General features: G+C 41.0%; 2 protein-coding genes across 2 annotated transcripts in view; one reads left to right on the forward strand and one right to left on the reverse strand.

Annotated features, from left to right (window-relative positions):
* Window positions 1–1,396, reverse strand: part of dgkq (diacylglycerol kinase theta) — a 31,350-nt gene extending 29,954 nt beyond the window's left edge. Inside the window, exon 1 of the mRNA XM_079268618.1 lies at window positions 697–1,396. Within this exon, the coding sequence (XP_079124744.1) occupies window positions 697–913 (217 nt within the window). The 5' untranslated portion in view covers window positions 914–1,396. The remainder of the gene's footprint in view (window positions 1–696) is intronic.
* Window positions 1,397–6,454: 5,058 nt separating this feature from the next.
* Window positions 6,455–25,675, forward strand: part of mgat4b (alpha-1,3-mannosyl-glycoprotein 4-beta-N-acetylglucosaminyltransferase B) — a 65,319-nt gene continuing 46,098 nt past the window's right edge. The window contains exon 1 of the mRNA XM_079268225.1: window positions 6,455–6,588. Within this exon, the coding sequence (XP_079124351.1) occupies window positions 6,492–6,588 (97 nt within the window). The 5' untranslated portion in view covers window positions 6,455–6,491. The remainder of the gene's footprint in view (window positions 6,589–25,675) is intronic.

A 25,675-nucleotide genomic window follows, 5' to 3' on the forward strand; every position in this document is an offset into this window, starting at 1 on the left:
TCTGTGATCCAGTCTGTGATCCCAGTCTGTGATCTCAGTCTGTGATCTAATCTGTGATCCAGTCTGTGATCCAGTCTGTGATCTAATCTGTGATCTAGTCTGTGATCCAGTCTGTGATCCAGTCTGTGATCCAGTCTGTGATCCAGTCTGTGATCTAGTCTGTGATCTAATCTGTGATCCAGTCTGTGATCCAGTCTGTGATCCAGTCTGTGATCTCAGTCTGTGATCTAATCTGTGATCCAGTCTGTGATCCAGTCTGTGATCCAGTCTGTGATCCCAGTCTGTGATCCCAGTCTGTGATCTCAGTCTGTGATCTCAGTCTGTGATCTAATCTGTGATCCAGTCTGTGATCCAGTCTGGGATCCAGTCTGGGATCTGGTCTGTGATCCAGTCTGTGATCTAATCTGTGATCCAGTCTGTGATCCAGTCTGGGATCTGGTCTCAGCTCCAGGTCGGAGGTTAAATCTGTCCACTCGGTTACTACACTGTTAGCATATGTCACCTGACAGGAAGGAGACCCCCAAACACACCTGGTCCAGAGTCACCTGAAGCTCCACAGGCTGCAGTAACAACCAGCCAGGCTCGGTGGTTCAATTCCCACTAAGTGTGCACTTATGTGGGCACGAGTTGAAGTTTTTACTATAAATAAGTAATGATTTACGATAAATAAACACACATGTTTAATGTAGCGTGTACCTTCACACAGGAAGCCCACGAGCCCCCAGATGAAGTCGCTGCAGCTGTGGCAGTAGGTGGGTTTGGTCAGGGTCACCCTCTTTAGGCAGTGGCCCGGTGCGGAGCTCCGGTACTTGTTCCGGAGACCGGGGGACTGCTGCGCCCTCTTCTTCCCGGACAGGGGGCTCGCTGTCTGGCAGTCCGGGTACGGCGATATGTCCCTGCCGGAGTCCGCCATGTCCTCTCACACACACTCAAAAACTCAATAATTGGGGATTTCTGTTGTGCAGGGAAAAAAAGAAAAACCTGGATCTCTATAAAATGTCCCGCCAGCGCGACATCCCCCAACACGGCGACAGCGCGCCGTCCTCGGCGTGTTTGTCCCGGAGCTCCCCCCTGTCTCAGAAGCCAATAATCCAATCCAGGTCCTAAAAATACAGAGTAGGCAACCGGGTCACGATTTGCAATTCAAACGAGATTAGTCTCGTTTGAATTGCAAATCTCCAACACCACCATCTCCACCACCGGCTGCTGGACCCAGCGGTGCCACCCAGCGGTGCTGCCCGGCGGAGAGTGCGCTGCGGTCGGCGTGTCAACCCGGAGCTCCCCGGCCTCTCTCTCTCTCTCTCTCAGGCCGGAGCTCCACTCTGAAATATTAGTCGTGTGAAACACAGAGTTCCAGGAGATGCAGCAATGATGATGGAGCGGTTTTCAAAACCTTTTTCGACGTCGCGCCGACGTCCACCACGCCGGAGATCAGAGTCGCTCCGCCCGGAGACAGCGGTGCCACCCAGCGGCGCTGCAAACAAACCCCGGTGGAGAGGGCGAACGTGCTCGGGGCGCTTCCGGAGCTCTCTCCGCTTAAAGGAAAGCCGAATGAATAAGAGATGAACTGAATCGATCCCGGTAAGAAGCTGGATGTTGTGTCTCTGAAGTGGGATGTTATTTTTCTCATGCAGCGGTGAAACCCGCGCGTACGAACACCGGGGAGAAAAGACGCGAGGCACCGGGAGAGTTAACGTCCAAAAACATCCGCTGCATCAAATGTTATTCAACAAGTGTGAAGGGGGGGGGGGGGGGGGGGGGGGTGCTTTCATTTTGGGGTTCCTTCTTCTTCTTCCTTCTCAGAGGGCTGATTCTTCTTCCGCGTCAGAGACTCTCCAACACTGATTTACTCCTCCTCCTCCCTCCCCTTCATCCACTCTCCTCGTCTCCTCGTCTCCTTCCTTTATTCCCTTCTTCTCTTCCTCACCTCTGAATCACATTAAATGATTGAATGATTCATAAACAACCTTTTTTATTCCGTCACATATCCTTCCTCTTTTTTTTGTGTATTTCCTTCCTCGTTTCCTTCACTCACTTCCTTCCTCACTTTGTCTCTTTGTGTTGTTTCAAGATTCTCTGAGGATATGTAAATGATGTTAACAACAATAACAGGAAGAAAATAATTATTTTAATGATATAAATCAAATATTAATAATGATACCAATGATATTAATACTAACAGTATTAATAATAATCGTAATAACAAATATAAAAAGCTAAAATAATAGATAATTATACAAGAGCATGGTACATGAGAGTGACATCAGACTGATGATACGATTAAATAATGGAACTTTAAAATTCAAAAGTCAGTGAAATATTAATATAATTTAGTTGCTGCGGTGAATAATAATATAGTTTGAGATGTGAGGAGGTTGAAAGTTGCTAATATAACTTAACATATAATAGTATGACACACTCTCATATGTGATAACATTAGACATTCATTTTTATTTGTTTGATGAACAACAATCAGAAACATTTAACAAATGATTTAGATGTTGTTTTTAAGCCAATTTCTGATCTTTAATTTCTTCATTGTTATATTTCTATACATCGTTAAATACAATTATATATAAATATAGAATCAATGTTATTGTTACTTTTTCCAGTGTACATGATCTTCCATCACACATACTTCAAGTGTTGGAAGAAGTACTTTTATAGTAGTAATACCACCGTGTAAATTCTACTTGAGTAAAAGTACTGAAATATTAAAAGTAAAAGTACTCACTCAATCTCAAATGTCTGAAAATCAGTGGCGGCTGGTCAATAGAGGGCGCTGGAGAAACTGCCCAAAAGAGGCGGGTCTATGAAGCAGTTTAGCCAATTGCTGGTTAAAGATATAAATGTGTGACATACAATTTAGCCAATCAGTGTCATCACATAGATTCAGCTTGGGGCAGAATTGATTCTGCCTGTTGAAAAAATGTTGAAATGTTGAAAAAAATCTCATCAGTCCGATCGGCTGCAGCGTCCAATCACATGGCTGATGAACGATGAGGGGCCGTGTCGGCAGTGAAAACACTTCCTGGAAGGCTGGTCTCGTGGGTCCTCGCTCATGGCTCCTCAGAGATCCCTCCTTCCTCAAGCGATCCTCGCTTGAACCGGAAGTTGAAACCGGAAGCGTAAACATGTTGATTTCAGAGTGAACTGTCCCTTTATTCTGCTGCACGAGACATAAAGACATAAGTTCAGAGGATATATCGGCTCTTATAAAACTTCACATTCGTCCTCTGAGGTTTAAATAATAACCTAATATCAAACGATGAATGTTAAGGCATTTTATGTATTCATAAATAATATCCTCAGAGTGCTGAGTCAACGCCATTATAACGGTTGTTGTATTCATAAAATAAATAATGTGATCGTGTTGTACCTTCTGTTCATGACCACTAGATGTCAGTGTGGGACAGTATATTACATTACAGTCATTTAGCAGACGCTTTTACCCAAAGCGACTGACAATTCACATTCTATCAGATTGTAGTCTCAGCTACAGGAGCCCTCTGATTGAAGGACGGCCCTACTCTCCACTTAGCCGCCACAGTCTGCTTCTTTAAGACATTAATGACATTAACCTTAATATTCTTATTTACCTCCTTATTTACTCATTTATAACTGTCAAATATTTAATTTAAATTATTTTATAATCTATAATTGTGTTTGTATACAATTAACAAATCATTATCTCTCTCACATATGATCTCTCGTTCTACAATGCAGAAAGTGACACCTCTGTATGAAGTACAGTCATAAATAAAATATTTTGTCTACTTCATCTGATCGATTTGTTCTGTGACTTCTCTGCAGGTTAGGAGTTTTATTAAACACTGAAGAAAACTGTCTTTACGTTTCTGTTTGATGAACCTGATTCAACTTTGCATTAAACTTCACACGTTATGTTTTCATCCTGACCACCAGGTGGAGCTGCAGGCTGCGTTCAACACGTCCGGATTCTCTATAAAAAAAGAAATAATTAAACTCTGACCTTTATTCATCTTCAGTTCAAACACCAAGAAAGATGATTGAATTTAGTAAATGAAAGTGTGGAACATCTTTAGTTATTAATCCTCTTCTTTATTGCTTTTTAATCACACAACAGTGGGAGAAGAATAAATGAAATTACAATCATAAAGAAAAACGAATAAAAACAACAGCTGTTCTCTTGATTAAAGTTTAAAACAACAATTATAGAGTAAAGTGGTTACTGGAGGATTGATGCAGAATGAGATGAAGATGTAAATGCACTAATTGGATTCTATACATAAAACACCAACAACCTCTAACAGCAGACAAACCAGAGGTGCATTGTTCATTCTTTTGCGGGTAATTAGTTGGACGATACCATGTTGGTGGGAACAAAACCGTTTAGAGTTAAATAAATATTCACATAAAACTAACACATAAAAAAAGACAATATTCAAATAATAATTCTCTTCATCATAAAGATTCAAACAAAGAGTTGTACAACACACATACATTCATTTAATCACACAAATAACTTGTATTGCGACCCCCCCTTGTTTGTGAAGACAATGGTTCGATCCAGGAGCTCTGAACCAGGTACAAAACAGGAAGAGGTGAGTCTGTCTCAATGTTACAAACAGTAACACAATATGTCGGCTAATTATTTCGTCAGAATTCAACACAATTGCTCATTATTAATTCATAAAAATATGTTCAATAAATTCTGTTTGGATGGTTTTCATACCAAAACCAGCTGTGAACTAATTAAAGTGTTTGGCTGATGTTAGCATGTCCAGCTAACGAGCATGCTGTCAACATTAGCATCACTTCCAAGGGGAAGAGTTAGCATGTCATTAGCATTTTCTATTTTAAGTGTGAAACATGTTTTCTGACAATATAAACTAAAGTAATGTATGTTTTTTTCCTGACGGTTATTTTCCAAACGTTAACTTCTATATTTTCCTCATGATACTGTATTATAAAGCTACGACTAACTAGCTTAATAAAACAACACAAGAGCCATGTTGTTTATCTGAAAAGTGTTAGCTTTTAGCTTTAGCCTCTTTGTATTATAAAGTATATTATAAAGCTACGACTAACTAGCTTAATAAAACAACACAAGAGCCATGTTGTTTATCTGAAAAGTGTTAGCTTTAGCCTGTTAGCGTGTTTGTAAGAGCCTTCACACAGTTCTCATTTTTCCCTTTTCTCAAGTCATGAAGTCTAATTGTGTCGTACTTGAACTATACTTGAGTATTTCCATTTAAAGCTAATTTATGATTTGACTAGAGTTTGGAGTATATTTTACTGCACTTCATTCATCTGACAGTTGTAAATGCTTTTCCCATATACAGAGATATTGATATTTTCCTCCATGTTTTGGCATCTCGTCTGCATGCTAACAGAGTTTTTAGTCAATAAAAATGGCGATTTTTCAAAACTCTGGTCACGGTGAATCCGCGTAAACATGAAAAACGGAGTGTTTGGGAAACAACGTTGTCTCCTCAAATTTATGTCCATCGCTGTTTTATGAAATATAAAATATAAAATATCTGCCTAAAAGTGAAGTAGAAAATTAGAAAACACAATTATTTCCATTCTATCGTCATATATTTACCGCTATTACCGAAGTGTTGAACAATGACAAAATATTATAAATATGCATATTATCAAAAGTATTTATTAACTTATTCATTTATTAATGTGACCAAAGTACATTCATTCGTGCAACTAGCTAGTTGCCAACAGCTGGTGGACGTTATTACGCCGACGTCGACAGGCTTTACAGCTCATTGGTGTTTTATCGTCCACACTGTAGTGAACTGCTGTGAATGTAATCTTAGCTAAATATTCATCCTTCGCATGTAAATTAACGGTTAATTGCTGCCGTCTCTGTTGCCAGTTTTATACCGTTATTTTACGGTGAAATTATTTGTCGCTGCATTTTTTCCGTAGCAATCAGCCAGAGTTCTCATTTCATAACTAATGTGGGAGGGGGCGGGGCTGATAGCCAATCAGAGAGCTGAAATGTGATTATTTATTTCACACCCTGTAAACAAATCAAACGCACTTTTCATGCACAAGATACCAACTTCACTTTCATTAAAAATGATAAAGCACAATAATCTTTAATTTAATTTATTTTTAAAGTCTTTATTTTATTGTGAATGACTTTTGTCTCCATTAGATTTGCATCATATTTGTGTCTAATCTGCTTTAATGTCTCATATAAAGATTATTGAATTTATGTTTATTTTAAGCTCTCTGTCTCTCTCTCTCTCTCTGTCTCTCTCGTCCCATGTCTCTCTACCTGTTTCTGTCCTCTCCCCTCTTTCTCTCTCTCTTTTCAGTGTAGCTGCTGCTGCTCAGACGGCAACAGCTCCGCGCTCCTCTCTCTCTCTCTCTCGCTCCTCTCTCTCTCTTGTCTCTCTCTCTACCTGCCTCCTTTCCTCCCCCCTCCTTCCCCTCTCCCTCCGTCAGTCCCTCTCCTCCCCCCTTCTCGGTGCGGACATGCTCCGGAGATGAGGCTCCGAAATGTCTCCTTCCTGACGGTCTTGTTGTTCGGGCTGTGCGGGCTGGTCTCCGTGTCCTGGTACACCGCCTTCAGCAGCTCCAGAGGTAAGACCTGGTGTGTGTGTGTGCGCGCGTGTGTGTGTGTGCGCGCGTGTGTGTGTCAGAGAGAAAGAGCTCCGCTTGGTTTGTGTTGCAGGTCCGCGTGTTGTGTTTTTGGATGTTGCAGAGAATAAAGACGTGTTGTGTTGATGTTGATTGTGACGGTCTGGAGGTGAAGGGAGCGCTCGGTTTGGGATGCATCACGTGCTCGCTGAGAGGAGAGAGGTGTCTGCGTGAATGGGAGGAGGGGGGGGGGGTGCTTGGTTTGATTTGTTGCAGAAATAACAAGCGATGCTGGAGGGAGAGCTCCTGCGTTAATGTAGATTAAGTGCGCTTGATTTTGTGATGCTTTGCATGCAAGATAAGGGGAGAGGGGTTTAGATTGAGGGGAGACATGAAGGAGATTGGGGAGTTTGCTGGTTTTTGTTGCAGAGAAGAAGAAAAAAACACAAGATGCTTGTTAATGTGAAGCTCCAGCAGTGAGGTGTTGGAGGGAGCGCTTGATTTGGGATTCACCACAGCTGAGAGGAGAGGGTCTAGCTGGAGGGGTTGGTTTGATTCCACTTTGTGCTTTTGGATGAAATAAAAAATGCTGCTCTGCTTGAGAAGGGAAGCTCCACTTCATGAGGTAATCAGGGGGAGCGCTTGGTTTGTTGTGCTTCACATGCCTGTTTAGGAGAGGAGAGATGAAGGTTGTGATTTTGTTGCAGGACAAAAAAACACAAGATGCTTTTTGTGACGCTGGAGCAGAGAGGTAATTAAGGGAGCGCTTGATTTGGGATGTATCACATCCAAGAGGGGGGGGGGGTCTTGTTGGAGGGGTTGGTTTGATTTTGTTTCATTTGAAGTGTTACAGTTAAAAAAAACAAAAACACACTCACAACAGGATTCTTGTGAATGAGAAGCTCCAACTCCTGACGGGAGCGCTTGTTTTGTGATCCACCCTCTAAATGGGGGACAAAAGAGGCAGGGGTTGGTTTGATTTTGATACAACTCCACTTTGTGCCTTCCGTAAATGTTCCTTTGCATTTACAGGGGAACCTCCACTTAATGAGGGGAGCGCTTGGTTTGTGATGCACCACATGTCAGCTCAGGGTCTAAAGGGGGGGAGAGATGAGGGGTTTGTTTACTTTGTTGCAGCTCCAGGGAAAAGCACACTAGAGGCCTTGAAGTAATGAAGGGAGCGCTTGGTTTGTGATGCAGTGCATGCCAGCTGGAGGGGGGGGTGAGTGGAGCAGGTAGGTGTAGAAGAGGTAGGGTTGGTTTGATTTTGTTGCATCTTCTGAGGTAATCAAGTCTTTGGTTTCAGTCTTCACAGGAGCGCTTGGTTTGCCCCTCATGGTGGAAGGAGGAGAAGAAGAGTTCCGGAGGTAAAGGGAGCGCTTGGTTTGTGATGCATTGCATGCATTGCATGCATAGACGAGGGAGGACGGAGAGACAGGGTTTGTTTGATTTTTGTTGCAGAAAAGGATAAATGAAGGTGCGAAGAGTTACTCACACACATGAGTTAATCAAGGGAGCGCTTGTTTTGTGATGGCCTTACAGACCAGGGACGGGAGAGGGTCTAGATGGAGAAGGGGTTAGTTTGATTTTGCAGTTAAAAAGAGGATGTCGATTTGAAGAGGAAGCTCTGGGTTATGAGGTGATCAAGGGAGTGCTTGTTTTTAATGCACTGCAAGCCAGCTAAAGAGAGAGGGGAGGTGTTACAGCATAAACGTCTGACTGATAACTGGAGGGACAGCACCTCCAGATGATGAAGGGAGCGCTTGGTTAGTGGGGCTTTGAGGGGGAGGGTTGGTCTGAAAGTTTGAACTTGAAAGGTAAAGGGAGCGCTTGGTTTGTGAAGCATGACAATGCCAGAGGGCTAGTTTGTTCAGCTGCCACAGAGGAGAGAAGGGGAGCGCTTGGTTTGTGGTGTGAAACGGAGCCGGGGGGGGGGGGAATCAGCCATAGGTGAGTCAGTAGGGCGTGCTTCATTCATGATTCACAGCAGGCCTGGAAGGGAGTAGATAGTGGGGAGGTTAACACACACACGCAGGTAATCCGAAGGCTGCACGGTCAGCTGCCCCAAGGGTAAGGGAGCGCTTGATTTATGGTGTGTAACGGGCCCAGCCAGGATGTTTTTGCATTGTTTTGTTGTGCAGGGTTCAGCTGCTGTGTGTGTGTGTGTGTGTGTGTGTGTGTGTGTGTGTGTGTGTGTGTGTGTGTGTGTGTGTGTGTGAGAGCTGTAGGCTCAGCTGTCAGGTCCATGGGAGCACTTGGGGATCACATGGGGATCAGCAGATTTATGCAGCTGCTGATTGTTTTGAATAATCTTCTGCTGCAGGAACAGAATTTAAAAAAGAATAAAAGGAGCGCTTGTTTTGTGAGTGGGATGCGGGGGGGGGGGCAGCTGCTGTGGAACAGATGACGTCTGGAGCTCCAGTCTGCTGTGTTCTTGTGGCGGGCAGGTGGAGACAAGAGGCTAAGAGGGGCTGCTTGGTTTGTGATGAATTTCACGGCGGGGTGGTGTTAAGGTTTTTGTGTCTGTATGAAATTGTTTTCTGGTTCGCATTAAGTTGAGCAGAGAAATGCAAAAGATTTTGAGGCTCGGCTGCTTCAAAAAGGGGAGTGCTTGGTTTTAAACCCAGCATGCACCAGTGGGGAGGAGTCAGACAGAAGAAGACGATGTTAATTTGCTGATATGATATTCACTTTTGCTTTAATCTGCTGTGATTTTGGTCTCTTGCTGGACTCTGTTTTGCTGCTCTTCCTTCTCAGTCTCAGAGAAAGTCTGAAGTCGGTTGTGCTGATAATCATCTCTTGATTATAACAGAAACTCATTAACTCCGTCGATTAAAGACACGATTTCCCCGAGAGGAGCTTAGTGTGTGAACGCATGTCGTGACCTGATGAGAAACGAAACAAACAAACTCTTTCAATGAAGGAAACTTTTCACAAAACACAAAACACATGTGCATTATAAAGTAAGTAAGTAAGTACACAGGAATATCAGTATTCCTGTGTACTTCATACACATTGTCTCCTGTGACTCATTGATATTAGTTCATAGTGACGCATCACTTCCTGTTGTAGCTGCTCTGAACCTCTTTATAAACAGGGACCTGGTTTTGGTCCCGTGGTCCCCGACCCAGAGGGGTCTTCTGAACCGGACCAGAGGAGTTCATGATCTGCATGCAGGAAGTTCTTATGCGACATCATCGCTGCGATGAGCAACGTGAGGCAACGTGGGGCAACGTGAGGCAACGTGGGGCAACGTGAGGCAACGTGGGGCAACGTGAGGCAACGTGGGGCAACGTGAAGTAACTCACCAACATGATGCTGGTGTGTGTGTGTGAGGTGACCGAGGGAGCGCTTGGTTTGTGATGCACCACACACCAGGGGAGAGGGAGGTTCTTCATGCAACTTTTACTTCACTTCACTACATTTCAAATACTTTTTACTCACAAAAAATCAACAAAGAAACTGTAATCTGAGTTCCTCCTCAAAGAATCACACAGAAGCAGAAGTTTGAATCTTGTTTTTAGCAGACGTGCACAGAAGTTTCTTAAAAACAAGTCATTCAGCAAGAAAAGCAGCATAAAAAACAAGTAAAGACCAAAGAAATGTTTGTCGATTATTGAATTATAGGAAATAAAACATGCTCCAGTACTTTAGATTAAAGGTAAACACAGTGTGTAAACGCTACTATTAACATCTAAAATCCTACAGAATAAAACACTGATACCTGTTAAGTACATCGTGCTGATGTACTATTACCGCGTGTGTGTGTGTGTGTGTGTGTGTGTGTGTGTGTGTGTGTGCGCTCTGCTTCACTTTAGTTTAATCTGGAAGTGAAGAACAAGAACTGGATTCTCTACCAAAGCAAAGAGACTTTTAGATTATTAACTTATTCATTTTAATAACTTATATTTTAAGATGTTTTGTGGAAAGCCAGGGAGATAATATTCTGTTGTACTTTGTGCAATTCAGTGTTACATTAGTTTGACTCGTCGATAGCAGAAGATGTAGCATAAATGTGTTTTTTAAATGTTTGGCGTCACATAGAAATAATAAACATGATTCAGATTTCTGACTCTTTTTACAATTTAAAATGTTTAATTTCACATTTCAATATTTTCCGGCTGCTTTTCATAGAATTTGTTCAGACTATGAATCAATAAAATACTCGGTAAGTAACTCGGATAATTAAACTAATTAAAGAGTGTGTGAGTATTAAATACGGCTGTTAAACCTCGTTATAATCTGGTTTTATTTTGAGTTTTATTATTAACGTTTTTCAATCTGCGTCTAAAAGTTTTCACAAAAAATCAAATACAGAAACAATTGAAGCTGAAGTTCAGAGACGAGATGTCAACCACCAACCTTTTCTGTCTTTCCCCACGGCCCCTGAACGCCACATCATTTGAGAATATTTCGAAGAATATTTAACAGAAGAGAAAAACTGACAACAAGAATCAGAATCAGAAGAATCTGCCTCAAAGTTTTCATTCATTACAAAGAACAAATACTGCAAAAGTCATAAATGTGAAGTGGAAATTTCCAAAGAAAGAATCTGAAGAATCAACACGAAGTATTTGTTTTGACATGAAAAGAGCTGTACAGTGTTTTAAAAATCAGTCTGCTCTCTAATATTTGTTCAATACAATAATAACATATCATCATGATTTAAGTGTGTCATTATGTTGTTGTTTGAAAAGAAAGAAAGTTTCAGATTAAACATTTATTTTACAGATTTTTCAGAATAAAAGAACGAGACGAGCTGTTCGAAGGTTACGAGACAAAATGAACTGAACCGGTGACTAAAGTCAGGTTGGTCAGAGAGTTCTAATGTTTGGTTAAACCACGACTACTATGTAGTACTGCAGTATACTAGAAGGTATGACAGAGTACTACACAGAGTACCATAGAATGTGTGCTGTGAGAAACCTAAAGGTTTTGATGCCAAAACCAGAGATTAGACCCAAAGTTCAGAGGAATCAGACATGACTGTGACTCATCCATCTTCCTGCTGTCACACACACACACACACACACACACCTCAGGGTTCACTCCCATCATGCTTCTCTTCACATCCTTTCCGGACGAAGGCGTGTTTCTGCTGCAGAGCGGAGATTGATTCACACTCTGATGGCAGTTAACCAGGAGGTGTGTGTGTGTGTGTGTCGTAGCTTGTGTGTGTGTATGTGTGTGTCGTAGCTTGTGTGTGTGTGTGTGTGTGTGTGTGTGTCGTAGCACTCAGGGTAAATTAGTTCAGTCAGTGAAGCTGCAGACAGAAGGTGCGTTTGATTTATTCATTCCTCTGAGGCTGCAGCGGTGATGTCATGTTAACAGCACTGTGAGGTCAGAGGTCAACACTTTTGTTAATCCAGCCCTCTGATTGGCTGTCAGATCTGTTACTGTTGTTTGAACATTTTTTATTCAGTTAATTGTGGACTTGTGTTGTTTTTTTGCCCATATCTTCAACAGACTTTTGCTTTGTAGCTTCCTATGTACAGTGCACACACACACTCGCACACAATGTCCCACACACACACTCGCGCGCACACACACACGCGCACACGCACACACACAGTCACACACACACAGATTGGTTTACTACATGCAGACGGCTCATAGCTATTAGGTGACACATCGGCCTCTTTCAGTCACACACACACACATATCCTGCCTGGCATTGTTTAACTGTCATAACCTTGGTTTTACTTTTCTCTGTGGCGCTTTGAACTGATCCATTAAATTCAGTTATTATGTTACACTTTAAATAGAGCTGTTTGTTAGTGTGTGTGTGTGTGTTTGTTCGTGTGTGTGTATAAAGTGTCTTTGTGCGGTTCAAACCTTTGGCTGTGCTGAATTTATATAATATACATATAATTTATATCCTCTATTATCTCCACTCAGAAATCAAAGAGGCTGCAGAAGTTGCTTGAGAATCTTAATGTTTTTACGTGTCCTTCATACTTACAGTGAACCGGCGATAAACGTCTTCATACTTACAGTGAACCGGCGATAAACGTCTTCATATTTACAGTGAACCGGCGATAAACGTCTTCATACTTACAGTGAACCGGCGATAAACGTCTTCATATTTACGGTGAACCGGCGATAGACGTCTTCATATTTACGGTGAACCGGCGATAGACGTCTTCATATTTACAGTGAACCGGCGATAGACGTCTTCATATTTACAGTGAACCGGCGATAGACGTCTTCATACTTACAGTGAACCGGCGATAAACGTCTTCATATTTACGGTGAACCGGCGATAGACGTCTTCATATTTACGGTGAACCGGCGATAGACGTCTTCATATTTACGGTGAACCGGCGATAGACGTCTTCATATTTACAGTGAACCGGCGATAAACGTCTTCATATTTACGGTGAACCGGCGATAGACGTCTTCATATTTACGGTGAACCGGCGATAGACGTCTTCATATTTACAGTGAACCGGCGATAGACGTCTTCATATTTACAGTGAACCGGCGATAAACGTCTTCATATTTACGGTGAACCGGCGATAGACGTCTTCATATTTACGGTGAACCGGCGATAGACGTCTTCATATTTACGGTGAACCGCCGATAAACGTCTTCATATTTACGGTGAACCGGCGATAGACGTCTTCATATTTACGGTGAACCGGCGATAAACGTCTTCATATTTACGGTGAACCGGCGATAAACGTCTTCATATTTACGGTGAACCGGCGATAGACGTCTTCATATTTACGGTGAACCGGCGATAGACGTCTTCATATTTACAGTGAACCGGCGATAAACGTCTTCATATTTACGGTGAACCGGCGATAGACGTCTTCATATTTACGGTGAACCGGCGATAGACGTCTTCATATTTACGGTGAACCGCCGATAAACGTCTTCATATTTACGGTGAACCGGCGATAGACGTCTTCATATTTACGGTGAACCGGCGATAAACGTCTTCATATTTACGGTGAACCGGCGATAGACGTCTTCATATTTACGGTGAACCGGCGATAAACGTCTTCATATTTACGGTGAACCGGCGATAGACGTCTTCATATTTACGGTGAACCGGCGATAGACGTCTTCATATTTACGGTGAACCGGCGATAAACGTCTTCATATTTACGGTGAACCGGCGATAGACGTCTTCATATTTACGGTGAACCGTATACACATTTATAGACGTTAACACATATACATACAGATATGGACACAAATATAAACACATTTTTTGACAGATTTATACACATTTTACATTTACATTGATACACTTTTACACACATTTATATGCAGCTCTTGCTCTTTTGTCCTCTTGACCTCCTTTCACTCCTTTTCCTAATTCCTCCTCCTCCATCCAGCCTCCTCTTCCTCCACATCCCTCCATCCTAACTCCTTCCTCTTTCATCTTCACCCTCTCTTCTTTTGTCTTCTTTCTCCTCCTCTCCTCCCTTTTATCATCTTCCTTTCCTCCTTCCCCTCATTCTCCTCTGGATTTGGTAACGTGAGAGGATCTTTGACAGTTCGGTCAATATGAGGGAAACTGTGTGTGTGTAATGTGTGTGTAATGTGTGTGTGTGTGTGTGTGTAATGGGAGCTACAGATTAACTGTGTGATCTGTGTTTCAGATGCTTCTGTTTGAGGTGTCAGTCACACAGTAATGACTGTGTGTGTGTGCTGTTGGCTTTGATCGTCCTGCTGGAAAATGTGAATAAACGAACATAAAATGTAATAATTGTAACAGATTAATAAGAGAAAGAAAGTCTGTAAAATAATAAAAGACACAACTCCTGCTAGCGCCCCCTACAGTCTGCTGTAACAGGTAGTGTGTGTGTGTGTCTCCTTGAGCTCCATTAAAAACACACCAATAAGCCTCTGTTGTTCCATCATCATCATCATCATCATCATCATCATCATCATCACAATGTAGTTTATTCTGACTCCAAATGTCTGGTTTTTATTGAATAAGCTCAAAGATATCAAATAATATTCACTTTAAAAGTGAATTTAAAACAGAGGAAAGCAGCAGATTTAAGAAGCTGAAGAAGCAGAAATTATATCAGACGTCGTTGATGAATCAATTGCTTCAGATGTGTTTGTTTTCAGTTAATCAATAAATAGAAATGAGAATAAAGAGCTTTAACACGTTTAATGAATGCGTTAAAAACAATATATATTGATGGATATTCACATCCTGTAAATCTGGTTAGAAAGTGTGTGTGTGTGTGTTATCTCACCTAATAACTGTTTCACACCTATAATTGAAGTGCAGCCGGCGTATCCATGGTAACTCGTCTGTGATCTGAATTGATTTCAAGGTTTTAAACTCATTACTTCTGATACTAATACTTCATGATCTGTAGCGTCTTTATGGACTCTCAGGTGTACAATAACACTTACGAACAAATACAAAGCGAGACTCAAAACTAAACTTATTTGTTTGTTTTTCGTCTTGTTTACTGTTATCTTTGACTTCGTAACCATGTTTTTAAAAAGGTTTTTCACATAGAAATGGAACAGGAGTAGAACAGACATTCCCATTCAAATCAATGGTCACAGCGGCGGCCATTTTTATGTGTTTATACGGTGTACAATAAACCGACTTACTTTCTTAAATTATGCTGAAAACCTGCAGGAGTCTGGTCACCAGACCAGCACCACGTTGATGCCCTCCCCTCGGGGGGGCTCGTTCACCCCCAAGCCCCCCTCCATCCCCTCTTAATGCACACACACACACACACACACACACACACACACACACACACACACACACACACACACACACACACACACACACACACACACACACACACACTCTCTCTCTCTCTCTCTGCAGGCTGTTGTCATGGTATGAGCTGTTACTGTTGTATTAAATTAAGTTATTTTCTTTTTACCCAAACCACCTCCTGCAGTCGTGATGCGTTCAATGTCCTCGTGGCAGTAAAAGAAACACGAGTTCAGTCACATATTCAAAACTTTAGATATTATAATATTATGTATATTGTGTTTTCCTGGGTTTAAAGGCTGCGCTACATTCAAAGTGATCCACATTACTGATGGTTATTTATCAAAAATATTATTGAGTAAATATTTAGTAAAAGCACTAATAGTCGCTCGACAATATCAATATAAAGGTAAAAATATTGTGACAGTTGATTTTCTCCACTTCGCCCCGGTCAGTTTACTCAAATACTGTACTTAAAGTACATTTTAATGGTAGTTGTACTTTCATTATTCCCACTTCAATGACGTCTACTCCCCAGAGGATGAACCTTCTCAGATTTAAACAAACCGTTAGATACTTTTAGTGTCAATAAAGTTTAATTGTTCTCACGAGGCATTATTGTTCCGTCATTAGTTATGGGACAATAATATTCAGTTAAATAGAGATACACTCAGATAATAGTCAGTTTAACAGTAATGTAATGAGATCATAATGTTGTTGTAGCACGCACACACCCCACACACAGTGTGTGTACGTGTGTGTGCGTGTGTTTCCTGGAGAGTCCAAGACGCGGTGAAAGGAGCTTAATGAATATTTGATGGGAGCTCTGGGAGCTCGGGTTGCACTCAGACACACAACAGAAACTCACTTCACAGTTTTGGTCTGTTTTCCTGCTGCAGACGCAACAAACGCTTCACTTCATGGTAGCTGTGTTGAAGATGTTTTTAAAACGTCATTAACTGAACTCCATGTAGAATAAAACGAGTGAACACTTATCAGACACCTGATCTGTTGATTTAATGAGAGGGTGATTCGTCTCTTAGTGAAAACAGACTTTAAAATGAACATCTACTCTCGTTTGAACTTGGTAACTTGTAACAGATGTAACACACATTTCAGGTTTATTGTAATTCTAACATGACTTTATTATTCGTTTTTTTTTCCCATTCATACATTTTAGTGCTCATTTTGTTTCACATTTAAAAAAGCTGTATGGAAACGGCAGCAATTAATAAAACTTACTCAATTGTGGAAAAAAGTTTTTAGACTTGAGTTTGTTTTTTGTGTGTTTGTTGAAAGAAAAAGAGTTGATGCGCTAACGGATGTGAATAGTGAACATTTCATCTGTTTATGCTGTCGGCGTCTTCTCGCATTTATATTAGCAGTGTGTTAGCTCCTTTGTCTTCAGTGTTAACGTTAGCTCCTCTGTTTGCAGCGTGTTAGCTCCTCTGTTAGCAGTGTGTTAGCTCCTCTGTTAGCAGTGTGTTAGCTCCTCTGTTTGCAGCGCGTTAGCTCCTCTGTTAGCAGTGTGTTAGCTCCTCTGTTAGCAGTGTGTTAGCTTCTCAGATAGCAGCGTATTTGCTCTTCTAGCAGTGTGTTAGCTCCTCTGTTAGCAGTGTGTTAGCTCCTCTGTTAGCAGTGTGTTAGCTCCTCTGTTAGCAGTGTGTTAGCTTCTCAGATAGCAGCGTATTTGCTCTTCTAGCAGTGTGTTAGCTCCTCTGTTAGCAGTGTGTTAGCTCCTTTGTTAGCAGTGTGTTAGCTCCTCAGATAGCAGCGTATTTGCTCTTCTAGCAGTGTGTTAGCTCCTCTGTTAGCAGTGTGTTAGCTCCTTTGTTAGCAGTGTGTTAGCTCCTCAGATAGCAGCGTATTTGCTCTTCTAGCAGTGTGTTAGCTCCTCTGTTAGCAGTGTGTTAGCTCCTCAGATAGCAGCGTATTTGCTCTTCTAGCAGTGTGTTAGCTCCTCTGTTAGCGGTGTGTCCTGCTAAGTATATTTTGATGTTTCTTTGTACTAAAATAAGATGTTGAGTGCAGGACTTTTACTTGTAACAGTATATATAAACTGAAGTAATGCTACTAAAGTAAAGTATATAAGCTGTTTAGAACAATATTTAAAAGTAGTATTAGCACAAACTAACCATGTTTGTTCTGAGGACACTGGGTCAAACTGAGAAGCTCCATTCACATAGAGAGAGTTAAATATTAACAACATTTAACAGGGCCGATGATTGTTTGGTCTGAGGCTGTGTGTGTGTGTGTGTGCGCGGTATCAGGAGGACAACATGTGACCCAGCGCCTTCAGCATGTGACTGTGTGTGATTGTTTTGACCTTTCCCCTCTTGTTCTGCTTCTTTTCGATGACACTTGCTCTTTGAGTTTCTGCCATTTGGAGCTCAGCTGATCAAAGAACTGATTAACATCCAGAGTCATCCAGAGTCGTTTGTCGGGTGTGAATCAATATATTCTCTCACTGAAACATTATTATTTTAATAATTTATATCTATTAAAACACTTAAGTTCAGTTAAATGCTTTATTTTAGTAAAGTTAAACAACCTTCAAGTGTTATAAGTCATAATATGTACCTCTGAGATGTAGAAGGGTAAAAAGTACAATATTCACCTCTGTGATGGAGTAGAAGCAGAAAGGAGCTGAAAATGAAAATACTCAATTGAAGTACAAGTACCTCTAAAGTGCTGTACTTTATGTACCTTGAGAGGAAGACTGCAGGTAAAAACACCATCTATCATTATCATTAAGTATTAAACAAAAGTAAATGTTATTTACTGGCTTAGAGAAATGTAATAATGCTGCAATTTGATATTTATATATTTTCTATGTCGTGGAGTATAAAGTATAACGTTTCATGTAACGGAAATACGCAAGTAAAGTACGTAAAATTGTACTTATGTACATTTAAAATGCTTGGTTACTTTCTACTTGTTTTTCATGTGTGATATTCACACACTTTCCTCTTAAAGGGACAGTTCACCCCACACTCTGAAATACATATTTCAACAACGTGTCTCTTTCCATAAATCATGACCCGGTTACTGAAGATAATCCACAGAGCTGATCCACAGAGCTATAGCTAACGTTATAGCTCTGACCCCATTCACGTTTAAATCTCGTCTATGAGTAGATCCTCTCCCTCTGCGCGGTGATACGGTTGGGGTGTGTACTTCGGTTAAAAGAAAGTAGTTCCTACATGAAACTGCTCACAGGAAAGTGTTGGACGACAAGAGGATATTTCAGATTTTTGTGGTGAACTGTCCCTTTAAATCATCTTTACAACCTTCTATCTGTAATCTCTGCTGTCTAAAACTTAAAAAAGCAAGTCTAATAACAGAGATGTTTTTATTACATTACATTAAAGAAGATCCATTCATTTAAAAGGATCTGTAAAGTATCTAAAGACAGATGAGACTAAAATCTAATTCAAACCATTAAAAACAAAAAAAGAAGAAACAGAAACATGATTAGAAGGACGGAGACAAACTGGCTCATATTTAGAGAGGAAGAGGAGGAGGAGGAGGGAGAGGAGGAGGAGGAGGAGGTGACAGGGAGTCTCTGTACTGAATCAGATCAGCTTCCTCACACAGAGTGAACCATCTGTCTACCAGAAACACTCAGTGTGTGTGTGTGTGTGTGTGTGTGTGTGTGTGTGTGTGTGTGTGTGTGTGTGTGTGTGTGTGTGTGTGTGTGTGTGTGTGTGTGTGTCACCCCGACCCACTCGTTTACTGGAGATGAGAGGCCCTGAAAATGGAGTGTGTGAGCGTGAGAGAGAGAATCACTTTCATTACATTAGTTGTTTAAAGTTTCAGGTGTCTGTGTTTCCTCTCAGGCGATCATCTGCCACCTGTGTGTGTGTGTGTGTGTGTGTGTGTGTGTGTGTGTGTGTGTGTGTGTGTGTGTGTGTGTGTGTGTGTGTGTGTGTGTGTGTGTGTGTGTGTGTGTGTGTGTGTGTGTCTGTTGATGCTGCAGGATCATCCAGATGATGTTGGCGGATGTTTTAATGCAGATTATTTATCATCATCATCATCATCAGAAAAACATGTTAATGTGTTTTTAATAGAGCGGTTAAGTCCCGCCTCTTCCTGTGTATCGCCTTGAGACTTTATTTAAAATATGTATGTAGTCAACGATGAGAGACAAATAATGTTTTGATCCCATTTGAATTGTTTAATGAATTACACTTTTGTTGTTTGTCCATTTAATAAATACTTCTTGCACCTATTTCCATGTAAATATTTATCTCTGGTCATTGACTTCCATACATAATTTATCCTAAAATGAAGGTCCCATCTATGACACTGAAAGGGGCGGGACAATATATACAACAACAAAATGTCCTCACGTGCTTCTCTCTTGTTTACGTACTTTAAATGACATCATGGAAAACTGACTAATGAGATGAAGCTGTTAATAATAATAACTGATGAAACCACACACACACACACACACACACACACACACACACACACACACACACACAGATGCTGAGAGCTGCAAGACACATGTTGAAGCCTCTTTCCATCTATTCTCATGTTAAAAGGAGTGTTTTTCATATAATATCTTATTTAATCATATCCCTTGAGTGATTTTAAAAGTGCAGAAGGCCGCATGCGATTACAATAACATTTTGATGATTTGTCCAGCTTCTGGTTCCAAAAAAACAAGATGGCGACGGCCAAATGCTGAACTCAAGGCTTCAAAACTGCCGTCCAGATACCAATAAGTGAGGTCACGTTGACTTAGTCCAGTGTCTCAGAGTCTGACAGTGAAGAATTGGGAATATTTTTGAATAACCTGAAGGCATTTATTTGTGTTAATTTTAACTTCTGTCTGTGTTTTTACTCTTGTGTTTTACATATTTAATGAGGATTGTTGGAGGGAGCCTGAGATCTTAAGACACAAGACAATAAATACAAACATTGCGCAACATTCGCTCCATTTCATTTAATCCGGGCGGTGCAAGAAGTACTCTGATGTTGTACTTCAGTAAAAGTAGTAGCACCACCGTGTAGGAAGTGTGTGTGTGTGTCTGATATATTTTAACCTGTTAAGGGTGCAGACACTTCTGAGGTTGTATTGCATAATACATGAGTTACAGTAGTACTACTAGTATGTGAAGTGTTCCAGCAGCACTGGTGGTATTTTCGAAGGTTTTATTACCGTTGATGTATTAATCCTCTCTCGCTCCCTCCATCCTTCCTTACTTCCTTGCTGCGATTGCCCAGCCTCTCTCCTCTGCTTCCTTCCTCCCTACATCCTCTTTCCTCCCCTCGCCTCCTTGTTTCTATGGCAGCAGGGAGGGAAGGGGGCGGAGCAACAGTTGTCATTACTTAAGTGATGTCAGCAGGGAACAGCTGCTTGTGCTGGTGGAGATCCTGAGAAATGTCTGTGAGAGACTTCTGCTGGTGTGTGAGGATCATAATGAAGTGTGTGTGTGTGTGTGTGTGTGTGTGTGTGTGTGTGTGTGTGTGTCGCTGCACAACTCTATTTATAGACCACATAGCTGAGACCCTGAGGGAGTTCTTCTTCTTCTAGTTTCAAACACGCTGTCCTGTGTTTACATTTTGTGTAAAAGTAAAAAATGTACTTAAAGTACCAAAATTCTAAAAATACTCATTATGCAGAATATTATATGAGTTGTTGTATCATAACTATTGATGCTTTAATGGTGCAGCTCATTTTAATGACTTCTGGGTACATTGTGAGTTCTGGGGATCAATAAAGTTTTGGTTGAATGATCTTAGCTATTTATTAGTTGAGTACATTTTGAATTGTTAATCTGAAAGTGTAAAACAAAGGTGAACAGATGAGTACAAAGTTAAGTATTTATCTCTGGGATTAGAAGTACAATGTAACAGAAAATTTAAATACTTCAGTAAAAGTACTACTGAATTGGTCTTACGTACAGCGTGTAAATCGAGTAAATTTAAATGTAACACTTTTGCAGAATAATACAGAACAATATATATGTTATTTTAAAATTAGCACAATTATGATGCAGTAATTTACAAAGTATTTATACATTTCTTTTGTTGTACCATCATTGAAATCATGGTAACTAGAGAAGTATTCACTAATTTATCTAAAATACATTCTACAGATTGTAAAACAATCCTTGTTTATTCTGTGAAACTTGTGAAGATTAATACGACATTATAAATATATGTAGATTATATATATAGATAGATTATATATGTATAAACTCTCAGAATAGAAAAGGGAAATCCAAAGTTTTAAAACAAAATAAAGAACTGAAACGGCTGGAACACAAATATGATGACATGTGATTGCAGCATGGAGCGTTGAAACCCGACGACACACACACACACACACACACACACACACACACACACACACACACACACACACACACACACACACACACACACACTCGGGGAGGGTAAGGTGTTGTGGTTAATTGGTTGGTATTTGGGTTCCCCCTCCAGATGTGGCCCCCTCGCTCTCTAAATGCCGTCTTTGTGTCCAATGCTGCTCAAGTCTTTTTTCCCACAAACCTTCTCATTCACAAGCTGCTACCTGACTCTGCTCACCTCCACCTCCCAGACGGGTGGAGTGGGGGGGGGGGGGGAGGCGTCTGGGGCCTCAGTATCCTGTATCCAGCTGACCCAGACATCCAGCTGGATTAAATCTCTCACCTGCCATAACGCACACACAAATTCAACTTTTATTCGCTCATATTTCCTGCAATATGTTCAGTATTTATTCACCACTTCACAGCTAAACTCGTCTGTTTCCGGTCAAACACCTGAGAGAAAGTAACAGACGTCCTGACGCATACTTATAGGAGCACATGTTCTTTTTAAATTCAGCAATAATTCAAATAAATATGGAGTATTGACAAACAGTTTAAATGCAACAATTACTTCACATTTTCTGTTAAATAAAAATGAGACAAACTTCTTTTAGTCATCTCTGTTTCCTACAAATTATATTTATTTGTTTTGTTCTTCTAATATATTTTCTGTTGACATAATGAGGAAATGTATCTACAAAGACACAAAAATGACATTTTTATTCATTTGCATTCTGTTGTTTTAGTTGTTTTATGTTTCGGTTAATATTAATGAGAGACACGCGTCTTGTTTTTCAATTTTTAACATTTGTCTTGTGTTTTCATTGTTTGAATCAAGTCAATTTTATTTATAAAGCCCAAAATAACGAAGGGCCTTCAGAATCTGTGGAGCAAACGACACAGTTAGATTCTTGATTCAGGTTCGGGAATGGAGAAAAATGAATGTCAACAAAAGTTCCATCTTTCTCTCACGTTTTGTTCACACCAAACAGAAAGCAAATTTGTATTTAGCAAGCTACACGTCGGCTGGCTTACTTCAGCTGTATGAACCCAAAATCAAATGATTTTTGCTGAGATTTAATTAAAAAAAACAAATAAAAAGGACGCAGAAACAACGACATCATGGTGCTGATTTGTAAAAACACTGAATTCATGTCTTGTTGTTTCTCTCTGCAAGATGACAAGCAGAGAACTTTTAAAATGCTTGTTTTTTTAATGGAGTTTGGATCTATCAGTGCTAGGCTATGCTAACACTGTAGCTGCTCCATCAACACACAACATATTATATATATATATATATATATATATATATATATATATATATATATATATATATATATATATTCATATCTCTGAGGTTCAAAAACGTCATGATGACAATTGTTTGATTCAAAGCATTTTAGCAAAAATAAATTGGCGTATTTGTTCGTCCTTGCACAAGAACTCGCTTGTTATATTCACATTAAATTAAATTAAATCAGATTGGATTTGGGGGGAGGGGCTGTGAGACAACATGGCTGCACTAATCATAATTACTCTGCTGGCAGCCGGTTGGTTTTGTCTTCTTCCTCGTCAGATGATTCACTCTGACAGACCAAACAGCGTCGGTGATAATCAGCCAATCAGCAGCATCCAGATGAAACCAGGGTCCTGATAGACCTGATGAGATCAGATCAGTGGAGCTTTATTGATCTCTGGAGGAACTGAGTCATAGTGATCCGCCCTGTTGATTAGCAGCAGCAGCACAGTCCAGATTCTTCTTCAGTCCACCTTCCATGGTTTGTTTCTTTCATTGAATCTTTTAGAGTCTCTGAGTTTAGAGACTCAGACTTGTTTTGTGGACATTTTAACTCTGACTTGTCTCAGCTTTGCAAGTATGTTTACTTCTACTTGTCTCGTGGACCTTTTGACCTGTGACTTGTCTCGTGGACCTTTTGACCTGTGACTTGTCTCGTGGACCTTTTGACCTGTGACTTGTCTCGTGGACCTTTTGACCTGTGACTTGTCTCGTGGACCTTTTGACCTGTGACTTGTCTCGTGGATGTTTTGACCTGTGACTTGTCTCGTGGACCTTTTGACCTGTGACTTGTCTCGTGGATGTTTTGACTCTGACTTGTCTCGTGGACCTTTTGACTCTGACTTGTCTCGTGGACCTTTTGACCTGTGACTTGTCTCGTGGACCTTTTGACTGGATGTGTGACTTGTCGGTGTCTCTCAGGTGTTTTATTTTAATCAGTCTTGTCTGGTTGCTTAGACCTGCGTTTGAAGGACCAGCAGGTGTTTCAAACCTCCTAAAGAACCTTCTGGAGTTTCTTTACCTTCGCTAACAAAGCTTTTTCTCCGGAGAACGTGAACTGAGTGAACTGGAAGGGTTCAGTCCTTTTTCTTTAGTGGGAATCAAACCTGTGACCTGTGTGTTGAGTTACATGAGAGAGAGAAAGAGGGGTGTACTGTAGCAAAGCACTGGGTCACACACACTCTCTCTGGGAGGAAGCTGATTGGCTGACAGTGATAACAATCTCCTGTTACCACGTCAACGGTCGAGTGGAAAGAGTTGGGAAAGCTTCCAGTTTGTCTTGAGTGGAAACGCTGTTTTATCTCCCTTTATGAGGATGTTTTTCAGTCTTGAAAGGTTTGTTTTGAGGGTTTAAACTGTTGAATTCAGGGCTAAGAATAGATGTAAGTGAAGTGTTTGGCCAAAGGGAATGTCTTATGTTCGGTCAATGCGAGTCCCCACAGAAATGTGGAAGTGTGTGTGTGTGTGTGTGTGTGTGTGTGTGTGTGTGTGTGTGATTGATTTTGCGGTCAGTACAAATGCTTTTATTCTCGGGGCAGGAAGAGATAAAAAGGCCAAATTGATCCTATTAGATTGAAAAGGAGACACACACCACATACACACACACACACACACACACACACACACACACACACACACACACACACTTTCCATCTGAATGTGGAGCTCATTTAAGAAAATGTTGGCAAAGGTCGTTGTTACTCCCGCCAACTTAGAATATAAAATATGAAACACTTGACAAACTACAAGATGCAAAGGGTTTGAAATTTGAATGACAAACATGTGTCAGCTCCAGCTGGTTGTTGTCTGTAGTCAATGAGTCATCTGGTATTTGTCCTCTGAGACTTTACATGCTGACGAACATCCGCTGTTCCTAAAGTCTGTTATTGTCAGTCACACGGGCGAAGGTTAAACTCCGCTTCCACCGGCTTCATAACGAACCTTTCACGGACTCTGACGGACAGAACAGCTGATGTCAGTGTCTCTGCTTCCTCACACGTTTGACATCGACGAGGAAGAAAAAAGAAAACAGTCTTCTTCAGCCTTTGATTTGTAATTTGAGGGTTTTAGATGTTAGAGATTGTGACCTACTTCTGTACTCGGACTTGTATCTGTCTTGTGGCCGCCTCAATCACGTCTTTATATTCATCCATAATGACAACTTTCTCCAGCAAAAGATCTTTTTGTGGTTGTGAGGAAGCTCTTTTATAACGTATTTTGAGTAGAGGTGATAACTGGATGATGAGATCCTGACATGTACTGATCTTTATCGGACATTTTATAGAACTGTGCGTGTGTGTGTGTGTGTGTGTCTGAGTGTGTGTGTGTGTGTGTGTGTGTGTGTGTGTGTGTGGGGAAGAACAATCAAAACTCTCCGTCTGACCAAACTCGATGTGGATTTGGATGTTTTAATGTGTGTAATGAACTGCTGCTGCTGTGTTTGCTCAAAACATCTGAATTAAACAGGCTGTTAAATAGTTTGAATGAAGTGAGAGGTTAGAGCGTAAACACGCACACACACACACACACACACACACACAGCTCCAGGGGATGAAGAGCCGACACACTGCTGCGTTGTTTAAAGAGAAGTGATACTTGAGCTGAATGAGTGTGTGTGAGAACAGACCGCCCAGTGTAAAGTCCAGTCAATGAGCCCGAAGGCTGCCAGCAGGTCCCCACACACACACACACACACACACACACACACACACACACACACACACACACACACACACACACACACACACACACACAGTGCCC

This window comes from Melanostigma gelatinosum (assembly GCF_949748355.1).
Source record: "Melanostigma gelatinosum genome assembly, chromosome: 5".
Taxonomy (NCBI): domain Eukaryota; kingdom Metazoa; phylum Chordata; class Actinopteri; order Perciformes; family Zoarcidae; genus Melanostigma; species Melanostigma gelatinosum.